We start from the raw sequence: 12,290 nt of genomic DNA on the forward strand, positions 1-12,290 counted from the left end.
GGGGGCAGTATCACCACCCCCACAGCCACTCCTTCCGAAAGAAAAGCCTAACACGGCCAGGTCAGCAGGGGGCGCGACACAAGAGGGGAAGCCACAGTCAGGCCGTGACCCACTGAGACCAACCCTGGATGGGTTGGAACCCTGGAACCCAGGCAACGCTAGGGGAACCGACTATCGGCAAAACTAGCAGCGAACGGTCTGCAAAGGGTCTCTTTTCAATACAGCGACTTGTGTGCCAGAGGCAGGATGTAGAAATGAGGGCGACCAATTTAGACTCTCAGTTCTACCCCCTCTTCAAAGTCTGTCCTGCAGAAGTCACTTTACCTCAGTTTCCTCATCTATAAAGTGGGAACAACAATATTTTTAAAAGATCAAAGGAAACTGTTAGGCATAATGGTGTTTAACATGAATCGGTCTTCAAACCCAGTGATTCCCCCCAAAAGCACTAAATGAAAGATTCTCCAGGGGTGCTTGTTAAAATTCAGATTCCAGGGCCTCACCCCAGAACTGCTGTTCCCGCCTCTGTGGAGGAGGGGCCTTGGATTCAATATTTCCACCAAGGGTCTGAGGTGATGCTGCTGGCGTTACTGGTCTACAGAGCACACTTTGTTTTTTTCGTGTGTTTGTTTTTTTTTTTTTTTAATTTAAATTGCAGTTAGTTACCACATAGTGTAATACTGGCACAGAGCACACTTTGAAGGGCAAGGCTCTCCCCCACACATCCACTAACATACCTCTAGATTCAATTTTCACTTAGAAAATTTGTATCGAATCGCTGCTTATCTCTAAATGGTAGAATTTTAAGTAAATTTATCATTTCTTCTCTCCCTTTTCTGTATGCTTTCCTCAATGAACACATACTGCTTTTATCATAAAATATCATCTTAAAAGGAAAAGGAGCTCTTCAAAGGTGTTTAAGTGTTTCCTTAGGTAGGGATGGAAGCTAAATTTTATTCCTAGGACTTCTGCAGGCATCTTTTTTTTTTTTTTCTTTTTACATAATTCCTGGTAAGACAGCCCTAAGTCCAAATAAGAAAATACGATTTTTAATTGTGGTCTGGCAACTAGCTTAGGAAACTGCCTTTGCAAATCTACTTGACCTTGCTGTGCTTCATCTTCTGTAGTCAAATCTGAAGAGCTTCAGGAAGATGTAAAATTCTCTTTCATGGACATGTTAAGGATCTTCTTGTCTATAGCGCTAAAGTAGCAAAACAACCAATTCTAAAACACTCTTTAAAATATGAAAAAACACGGGGCACCTGGGTGGCTCAGTCAATCAAGCGTCTGCTGTTTGGCTCAGGTCATGATCCCAGAGACCCAGGATTGCGCCCTGCACTGGGGCTCCCTGCTCAGCGGGGAGTCTGCTTCTCCCTCTGTCTCTCCCCCTGCTCCTGCTCTATTTCTCTCTCTCATTCTCTCTCTATATATATATCAAATAAATAAATAAAATCTTTACAAAATAATAATAAATAAGTAAAATAAGAATAACCAAGGTGCCTGGGTGGCTCAGCCAGTTAAGGTTAAGCAGTTAATTGTCCACTGTGTCCTACTCTTGATTCTGGCTCAGGTCCTGATCTCAGGGTCGTGGGATTGAGCCCTGGCCTGCCGTGTGGTCATGTTCTGCGCAGAGTCTGCTTGTCCCCCTCCCTCTGCTCCTCACCACCGCGCCCCCATGCCACACACGCGTGCTCTCTCTCTCTCAAATAAATAGATAAAACCTTTAAAATACATATGAAATAAGAAAAACCAGACAGTTCCTGAAGTTATTTCATCAGTGCAATTTTTCTACAGCTCTCAGAGTACTCTTATTCGACACAGGTCCTTCCCTATATTGCAACAAAGTGACTTACTGCTGAAAAGAAAGCAGGAAAAAAAGCAGCCAAGGGCCAAGAATGAACTGGAAAAAAAGAGATGCTCGTATAGAAATCTCAGAAAATAACATCATTACATAAGTAGTTCCTAAAAGTAGGAAACAATTGAGGCTTTCAGAGAGAAAAATACGGAGAAAGGCCAAAAATAAGGGGCAGAAACATTGTGTATCTGCTGCTATCATAGCAAATAAATGACACCAGACAATGTTTGGGGCCAATTTGTCACAAAGGGCACCACCATTTTCCCTAAAACTCTTTTGAGGTAACTTTCTTTAACAACAGGACTCCAAGGATGGGAGAGGGACGGCCTGATAATTTAAAAGGAAAAACAGAAGTCATGGTAAAATACACAAGAAAGCTCTTACTTCTTCCTCTCAGAGCCCAATATCCTAAACAAATCCTTAAAGTACTGCGGGACACGGACGACCACGTTCTCTGAGGGGCCAATGTCTTTTAGGCCGGGGTAGAGTTTCACATCGATGACCTTCTTGATGTAGCCCAGCCAGTCAAACTGAGGAGAGAGACAGAAAAACACAGAGTGAGGGGACATCTGCCGGGCAGTAAGCAAGGAGAAGGGCAAAGACAGCTGACTGAACATGCTCCACGGCCTGTCATTTCTGACCAAATAGTTAGAGATGTAACTGCTCAGCTCTAGAAAAGAAACTTCTGGTCACAGGCTACCCAGACCTACCGCCTGTATCACAGACTTCCCGTGCGTTCTGTACCATCCGCCCGAAGACAGCACATTCCCGCCCTTTCCCTTCCCCCCCCCCCCCCCCCCCCCCCCCCCCCCCCCCCCCCCCTCCCCCCCCCCCCCCCCCCCCCCCCCCCCCCCCCCCCCGACGCTCCCCACCCCCCCTCCTCTCCCTCTCCCGCTGGCCCTCACACCCCGCCAGGCCAGCCCACCGCACTCTTCACTCAAGGATACACACGGATGCTTCAGGCCAGGCTACGCTACTGGTCTCCCCTCTGGGGCAGCTTTACTTATGCAGGGGGGAACTAGGAAAACAATATGTGTCCCCTCCAGAGCATCACTCTCTTGGCATTTGTAGCTGGCTACCCCAAAAGTCATTTCCCGCCTTTTTTTTTTTTTTTTAACCTCCCTTGCCTGCATCCACTACTGAACTGGAAAACCAGTTACTCAGTCGCAGCCTCCCCTGTAAGCAGGGATGGCCACAGGCCCCAGTCCTACTTAAGACACAAAGGGAAGACATCTGGGAATATGCTGGAAAGGCTTTGGTATTTTTTTCCTGGTAAAACAGAGAAACCTATCACTGGCCCTTCCCCTTTCTTGCTGGCTGATGGCAGACGTGATATGCGGAGCTACCGTAGCCACCTCGCAAGCCTGAGTCATCAAACGGGAGGTCAAGAAGCCGGCACACTAAGGAGAGCGGAGTGGAAAGAACAAACGTGGTTCTTTGACAACACTGTGCAACAGCAAAAGCAACACCAACAACCACCTCCGTCTAGACCTCGGTCATGTAAGAAAATGGGCTTTAAGTTTTTAAGCCACTCTTGGAAAGGTTTTCTGTTCCCCACAGGAGGAAGCACCCTAATGCACCGGCAGGGGATATTTTAGGTGGTGACTCACGAACATGATGATAACCACTAAGACTGATGGTAGGTTTCACAAAGGCAAAAACTCATACACAGAGGATGTACAATCGCTTGTAAAATGACCAGTTAAGATAACATTTCCTAGATCATTTTCACCAACCTGGGGAATCATAGCACTCAGCTGGGAAATGTTCATTTTGTTGTACATGGCCTCGCTGGTTCGGTTTTCATGTGGAATCATTATCTGTTGGAAAGAGACTTCGGTTATTTTTTCAAATGAACCATTTCTTGATGCATGACCACGTTCTACATGTGCCAAAACATCTGCCGAGTATCATAGAGCTTTTCAAGATTTTGGTGCAGTGCTCCACTTGGGAGAGAGAGGGAAAAAAAAAGCCATCACTTCAGGCAAAATTAACATGAAGATAATAAAAAGAATCTTTCCTGTCCCGTTCAGTGTGAAACACTGCCCTCAATCCAAAAATAACTTCCTAAATCCATTCCTCACCTCTAATGTGGATGGATAAAAGTCTATTCCTGGCGCAGGTCTGACAGCCAAACCGAGATTACGCAACTGAGACAAACACTCCACCTCCACCTGTGGGATCCAGAAAAGGACCCAAAGCGCTCATGAACCACAGGCCATCCCTCATCCCTTGGGACACATTTTTACTAAAGAGCACTAGACTACCTGGATACCGCCGCCACCTGTGATCATTCTGTTAACAGCTCATCACATTACCTCCCCTTCCCACTTCCCTCTGCTTTCTCCGACCTTGAGACCCACCCCTGTCACCACTGCTCGAGGAATGAGTTCAGTTACCACTCAAACACATATTTGCAAGTCTGTATCTCCAACCTTCACTCTTGACACTTTCTATTCCTAATACTCGTGCTCCTGGCCACTGTGCCAACACCAAATCTAAGCTGTGTTGAATCAAAGAAAAGTAGCAATGATTATCTTCCTCAAGGGCCATCTTAATCACTTCTGTGGACAGGAAGGAGCTCCTCATAGTCCTAAACCACACCGTGCTCTTAAGGTCCTCCATCCTCTGGCTCCCTTGCATTAAACTTGCCGCCTTCTACCTCACACCTCACACAGGACTCTCCTACCCGGGCACCCCCATCCACCATCACTACTCCCACAGTTTGAACTAAGATTCAAGACTTGGCCCAAATTCATTTTCTCAGTCAAGCCTTTCCAATTAAACTCTACTTGGCTCCAATCACAAGGGCCACTCGATCAGTGTGCCCTCCCTTTGTGAACACTTCTCTCTAGCTGGTATTGGTTAAATGCACACTTACATGGCTATATTTCCAAGGACGTTTTTGTGCTTGGCTAGGCTGTCCTGTCTCTCTAGCTTCAGAAGTTTCCCTAGTACTACGTGTTCCACTGATTTTGAATGGCCTAGGGGTATAAAACATGGAAGTAAGAGTTACCGGCTGGCCAAAAATCCGTGCACCACAGATTCTTGAAGACAGAAGTCCCACAGGGCTGAGTGACGGACATCTGCCCCCTCTTTTCTATGCTTCAGTGCCCTCGGCTTCTCCCCCCTCACCCTCCACAGGAGAGAGTTCATGAATCTTTCAAAAAGCTTCCTGGCTCTATCTGAATCATTGCCTCAGAGAATATCCATACTCCTCCCTCCCCCACTAGGGCTCACAGCCCCAGATTGAAGCCCTTTGGCCTCAGAGCTGTTTTCAGCTCCCTGCCAACTACGTTCCCCCCCACCACCACCGCATGGATTTGTCACTTCATTTAGCCTCTCAACAATTCCCAGTCTTGCCTCAGCCCAGCTGTTTTTAGTTCCCTTTTTGGTCCAAATCCCTGGCTCAGGGCAAGGCCTCCCCCCGCTACACCAGAGCTTCAGTCCAAATTAGAGCTCTGGGTCTCCTATTTGCCTGGGAAGGGAATCCAGATGGCCTCTAGACATGGCTCAGAGGCCCGGTCTTTGACTCCAGAACATCTGCAGCAGTGTTCACACAGCCTTCAAAGGTGACATGCATGAACGAACTTTCTGCTCCGCAAGTAAGAGTTTAGAGCGATGTATGCATGTACATCACTGCAGCTGAGAGAAACTACTTCCTCCTGACCCTTATCAATCATCCATACTTCATACCTCAACACCCTCCCACCACCTCATCAAGCACAAAACCAAGCAACACCTGGACTCACATCCAACTAAGGGTTTCATTTGTTCCCTCTGGTCCTAAGAATAGACAGGGATTTTGCACTTTGGTTCTTCTACCAAAGAAGTTACGTTCTGAACAAAGTTAAACCTGTGAGAATTTCTCATTATTTGCCCTCAAGTTTGTTCTTGGGTCTCTACCCTGAGCCTGAACTTAAGGCAACTTACAAAGAACTGAGCATGTGCCATAATGACATTTAAGTGGGGCAAGAAAAGAATAAAAAACAGGGTTAGGTACAAGGAAGCACCAGAATGGTCGCTAAACAATGCTTATGAGCATGTCCTCTACACTTTCTTCATCCAACTGTATATCCAGAATTAGGAAGGGTGAACAGACTTCCCAAAGCCCCGATTTTAGGTCAGACTGAGCCTGAGTGGAACCGGTATAAAAGGTAAATGAAAAATAACCTTCACTCAGGCCAAATCAATATGAATTTCTGAACTAACTATTCTTCTCTAGGAACCACACAGAAGTCTTTCAGGAAAAGGTAGTCAGAGGATCTCCCAGATGCTGTTCTTTGGCCATGGCTGGGGGGTATATGGCCCTTGGACTTAAAGCAGGGAGGCAGAAGGAAAGAAGAGCTCTTCTTTCTGTCATGGTTCTTCTTCCTGTTCCTTTCCAGAGGGGATGCTATGAGCTCTACATTGGACCCAAAGGACAATGCCACAGAATGTCATTTTTATATATATTTTCACTTATGGTATACTTCTTTTAAAATGAGAAGGAAAAAAAAGAGTTTACATTAAGACTTACCTCGGCTATCTTAATTTCCAGTCTAAGCACTGACTTCATGTCATGCTCCGCTCGGGAGCTATTAGCTCCCAAAAGCACAGCCGTGTCCACCATGAACTTGTAAAGGGCATCCCGATACTGTAAGAGATAAAGAAGCAAGTGACCATGACAGCCTATTAGAAAGTACGTTTCAGGGACAGAGAAGAGCAAAAACAGCAGGTGGAAGTAAATGTTCTTCAATATCACTCTACACTCAGGCATGAGGCAAAACGAACCATCCACCAACCACTTTGGGACAAAGAAGAGTGGCAGCTACGGGGGGGGCTGCTTCCATGAGAGACAAAGACACCAGCCACCAAGGATCAAGGGAACTAGTTTTCTGGCAACCAGTGATATTATAGATACATGAAACATCTCCAAATAAGCCCAGAATGGAAAGTTAAAGGTCAGACTCCTCTTTCCAGGCAATGAGGTTTTAATAAAATAATGGGAAAGAAGAGGTGCTAAAAGCAGGAGGAATTATCCATGAAGACTAGTGGAAACTGATTGATTCTCTTCCAGCTCAATGTATCCAACTTCACACTAAGCAATAAAGGACCAGTGATTGCAGCCCTATGTCTCTTCAGTTTTGTATGGATTTTAGAAAGTTCTCCTCACTACTCAGGGAAAAAAGAAAGAAGAGAAGAATGATAAAGAGAAACCCAGCAAATATCAAATACAGTGTTTCCCCGCTGCATGTTCGTAAACCTATTTTCAGGCTATTCATATGGCACTGGAGAGGCAACTTTCTCTGTGGAAACTGTAGAATCTTGTTGAGGGTAACCTCTCCTTTCAGACATATTTGTGAGAACTCAATACACCACATCATAAACTATTGCACAGTTGTGCTATGGGACTACGATTTCCTTACATCTTGATTCTATATGCTATTCTTGCTATGCTTATGACCTCGAGACTTATATAGTCCTTGGCATATAGCAGGGTCTTAATAAATATTTGCTAATCAGTAAGCAAGCTTTGCAAATAATCTTTTTTTTTTTTTAAGATTTTATTTTTTTTGAAAGAGATCACAAGTAGATGGAGAGGCAGAGAGAGAGAGAGAGAGAGAGAGAGAAGCAGGCTCCCTGCTGAGCAGAGAGGCCCATGCGGGACTCGATCCCGGGACCCTGAGATCATGACCTGAGCCGAAGGCAGCAGCTTAACCCACTGAGCCACCCAGGTGCCCTTCAAATAATCTTAATCAGAAACAATGCTTTCTAATTCTCAACTCAAGTTAAGAAATTATTTATTCTATTAACACATGTAGAGGATGTCTTGCTAGGCATTCTGTGCTTATGGGGGGCACAGATGAAAAAATTACATACTGCATGTGTCTGGTTCTCAGTGTGTAATCCAGTGATGGCAATAAACATGAAATTACTAACTGCAGCGTTAGAGACACCAAAATCAGTTCCTTAACAAAGCTGCTAAGCGTTTGGGAACTCAAAGAGTAGAGAAGAATTGCAGACTGGAGAAATGAGCACAGAGCACTGGAAGGAGCAGTGAGGAGCCCTCCTGTGCGGTGCACAAGCTGCTTTTATTGGGAGAAAAACCAAAGTAAATGAGGCTGCAAACATGCTCTGGGATCACGTCATGAAGAGGCCTTGGATTCCCTCTAAGGAATTCGGAGCCTAGCATGTGAGCAAAAAGCATGCTGGGAGCTATGCTCTAAGAAGAGAATTTGTCCATTGGGGCTAAGGAGGCAGTGAAACAAAGGGGAGGAGGTAACGGTTAAAAGCTACTTGTAGTCAAGACGAGAGTTAACATCGAGTACCTAGAGCAGTAAAGACAGAGCGGGGACCAGAGGGAACAGAGATTTTGGAAGTAGAATCCACAGGACTTGACTGATTGGTTACACGGTTTCAAGCCTGGTTGCTGATAGAGTGGTGACTCCAAAAAAAAAGGTAGGTGCCCGCAGACTGGCAAAAGTTCCTTCTATCCACTGTTGAACAATACAAACATGCCAATCTTCTTTGATGAGTGTCCTCACCGAGGAAGTTGCCTAAGATCTTACCTAGCTTCCTGCCCTCTAGAACCTTCTAGCTACAAGGTTTAGTATCAGCAAAGGGGCGGGGACTTTCCTTGGGATCCAACACTTCCCAGTCTAAGTTCTTATATTCTTAGGCTGGCCCAGAAACCAGTGAACTCCCTAGTCAAGGATCCCCTGGGTCTGGGACTCCTTTGGAAATTCAACCATGTTTCCAAAATGAATTTAAAGTGTCAGGAATGAAGCAGCTCTACTCCAATCTCCAGGAAACTAGTAGGTTTCCCAGCTACCCAGGCGCCCCCCATCTGGCTCTCATTAACCTTGGATTAACCCATGGCATCTGTTAAGAAAACAGATTCCGGGGTCCCACTTCAAGTCTCCTACATGGGCCTCTCCTGGGCTGCAGCCCAAGAATCGACATTTAACAGGATGTTCCCAGTGATTCTTAAGCCATACGATTTGAGAGCCACTCACTGACTATGTGAACCCAGGAAAATCCCACAGTTTACTTCTGCAATGTACAATGAGCTCTCTACAGTTCTAAGGAAAGGTTGCAGGCTCATTTCTTGGTTGCTTCTTTTGGGTGTGCTGTCTCCCCGGCTCCATCATGAGGGCAGGGAGCCTTGATGTCCAGACTTCCCAAAGAGAGGGAGTGCCATTTGTTTGAGTGAATAAAAAGCCTCTGCTTCCTGCATTGGCAACATGGTCATTAAACAGTCACGCTGTTCATTTCCAATAAAGAGTCAGGGATTTTAGAACAATTTATGAACCCAACAACAGTCTGACAGGGCACAGTGTCGAATATGAGGAAAACTTACAGACTTGGCTTCTGTGGTATTATCCAAGTAGTCTTCCCTCACGGCTAGGGAGAGAGTTGCTTGGTCCAGCTGTTGAAACAAAGCAGAAAGCATTCTGCTTATAATAGAAATTCTTACCAACCACTTTAACAGTAATCATGGAATCTGCATCCCAGGGAGAGTCTGAGTCTCTGTCACCAGTACAGAAACAGTTCCCTGCACTCAGAGCGACAGGCAAAACATAGTTCAGCAAAGACAGAAATCAGAAAGTATCAGAGACTGGCCCCTACTTCATGGATTCTAACCCTTTTGAGGCTCTACCAATACTGAATAGCATCAAAGTTATCTGAACTGAAATAGGTCTTAGAGATGCTTTGGTTTTCCCCCTGCTTGTGGAGAAACAAAAGCCAAAGAAATAGGTGACTTTTCCAAGGTAACATGGCCGGGCAGAGCTCAGAGGAGAATCACTGTCTCCTGTCACCAGATCCAGTATTCTCCACACTGCAGTATTTTACAAAATTGCCAATCCAGAAGGAGTTGATTATCCAGATTTTCTACCTCCATACCCCTAAAATATTGTTCTGCATTGATTGATTTTTTTTTTTAATTTTAAAGGAATCAAATAATTCCGCTTTGAGAAATCTCTGCAAAATTTAAAACTCTCTCTGGAAAGTTTAGGATAGGTGATAAAAATACAAATAATAATCAGACAATAAAATAATTGGAGTTATTATGGAAAAGTAAAGCATAATTTCTCAAATTAAACAATTTCACACCTTAAAGGCAATCAAAGGGGAAAAGACAGTCTTTTTGAAGAATGTGTTAAAACAACTGGACATCCATTTTCAGAAAAAAAGAAAAAATGGACCTTGACCCATACCTCACATCTTACACAAAAAATAACTCAAAATGGATCATAGACCTAAATGTAAAACTTAAAACTATGAAACATCTAGAAGAAAATACAGGGGGAGCTCTTGTGACCTAGGGTTAGACAAAGATTTTTTTTAAAGATTTTATTTATTTACTTGAGAGAGAGAGAGAACACAGAGGGAGAAGAAGATGACTTCCCACTTAGCAAGGAGCCCAATACAGGACTTGCTCTCAGGACCCTGAAATCACGACCTAAGAAGCCAAGGCCAGACACTTAACCAACTGAGCCACCCAGGTGACCCTAGACAGAGTTATTAGACATAGTACCAAAATCACAGTCCATAGAAGAAAAGAGAAATTGGACTGCATCATCATTAAAAAAATTTTGCTCTGTGAATGACACTGTCAAAATAAAAAGAGTTATAGACAGAGACAAAATATTTAAAAACTACATATATGAAAAAGGATTTATATATAAAGAGCCCTCAACATGCAACAGTAAGAAAACAACCCTTTTTAAAAGCAAGCAAAAGATCTGAAGAGACAATTCACCCAAGATATGAAGATGGAAAGTAAGTTCACAGCACTAATAATTGGGAAAATGTAAGTCACAAACAAGATAATACCACTACCTGTCATTACAATGGCAAAAACAAACAAACAAGCAAAACCTGACAATGTAAAAGCTGTCTAGGAGGTAGAAAAACTGCATCAGTCGCACACTGCTGGTGGGAACGCAAAAGGGCAAAGCCACTTCAGAAACCAGTTTGAGGGGCACCTGGGTGGCTCAGTCATTAAGCATCTGCCTTCAGCTCAGGTCATGATCCTGGGGTCCTGGGATCAGGCTCTGCATCGGGCTCCCTGCTCAGTGGGAAGCCTGCTTCTCCCTCTCCCACTCCCCCTGCTTGTGTTCCCTCTCTCGCTGTGTCTCTCTCTGTCAACAAAATAAATAAAATCTTTTAAAAAGAGAGAGAGAGAGAGAGAAACCAATTTGACAGTTTTTTTTTTTTCATGTTTTTTTGGTCATAGAGAGAGAAGTGAGAGCAAGCACAGGCAGACAGAGAGGCAGGCAGAGGCAGAGGGAGAAGCAGGCTCCCCGCCAAGCAAGGAGCCCGATGTGGGACTCGATCCCAGGACTCTGGGATCATGACCTGAGCCGAAGGCAGCCACTTAACCAACTGAGCCACCCAGGCGTCCCAATTTGACAGTTTCTTAAAAAGTTAAACATACACTTACATATGACCTAGCAATCCCACTCCCAGGGAGTTATCTAAGAGAAATAAAAACTTCATGCTCCCACAAAAACCCACATGTAACTCTACTCATCATCGCCAAAGACTGGAAACAATCCAAAAGCTCTTCAACTGGTGAAAGGAGAAACTGTGACACACTCCGGAGCAGTCTTCAGCCACAAGAAGGAATGAACTACTGATACATGGAACAACACAGGCAAGTTTTACTCACATTCTGAGAAAGGCAAAACTACAGGGACAGAGAACAGTGTTTAAGGATGGGGAAAGTGGTTAACTACAAAGGGGCAACATGAGGGAATTTTGTGGGGGGGTGATGGAACTGCTGTGTGACTCTATGCACTTGTCTAAACTTCTAGAGGCACCTGGGTGGCTCAGTCGGTGAAGTGTCTGCCTTCAGCTCGGGTTATGATCCTGGCATCCTGGGACACAGCCCTCTCTTTGGGCTCCCTCCTAAGCGGGAAGGCTGCTTCTCCTTCTCCCTCGGCCCCTCCCCCAAACTGTGCTCTCACACACACGCATGCACACTTTCTCAAATGAATAAAAATTCTTTAAAAAAAAAAACCCTTATAGACACATGCATCACAAAAAGTTAATTTCATTGTACGTAAATTTAAAAATAAGTATTATTTTTTAAGTTCCAGAATCTTCTCTAAATCTATGGCTGTTCTTTCTTGAGTTTCAGCAACTGCCTAGAGACTGAATAAAACAAATCCCAACAGCAGATTTTCTAAATTTAAATCTGATTCACACAGAAAAAAGTTAAGTCAAATTAAGAACATACAAAATCTAAGTAACACCTCAAAAATTAGTAGCAACTGAATAGAAACTGGATCCTACATGCCTGTATCATTAATTTATGTAACTCTACATTATTTTTATCTATGTATTCTAGTTCTTTATTTTACTGTATCTCAACTATTTTCTTTTTTTCTTTAATACGTAAGATTGGTATAGGATCACAGTTTTCCATGAGGAACTCCTTCATATGCAA

General features: G+C 44.2%; 1 protein-coding gene across 1 annotated transcript in view; it reads right to left on the reverse strand.

Moving 5' to 3' along the window:
• Positions 1-12,290, reverse strand: part of PHEX (phosphate regulating endopeptidase X-linked) — a 191,186-nt gene that overhangs the window by 147,284 nt on the left and 31,612 nt on the right. Inside the window, exons 4-7 of the mRNA XM_059386182.1 lie at positions 9,195-9,263; positions 6,372-6,488; positions 3,589-3,672; positions 2,237-2,382 (exon numbers count right to left, since the gene is read on the reverse strand). Coding sequence (XP_059242165.1) covers positions 2,237-2,382; positions 3,589-3,672; positions 6,372-6,488; positions 9,195-9,263 — 416 coding nt within the window. The remainder of the gene's footprint in view (positions 1-2,236; positions 2,383-3,588; positions 3,673-6,371; positions 6,489-9,194; positions 9,264-12,290) is intronic.

This window comes from Mustela nigripes, chromosome X, assembly GCF_022355385.1.
Source record: "Mustela nigripes isolate SB6536 chromosome X, MUSNIG.SB6536, whole genome shotgun sequence".
Taxonomy (NCBI): Eukaryota; Metazoa; Chordata; class Mammalia; order Carnivora; family Mustelidae; genus Mustela; species Mustela nigripes.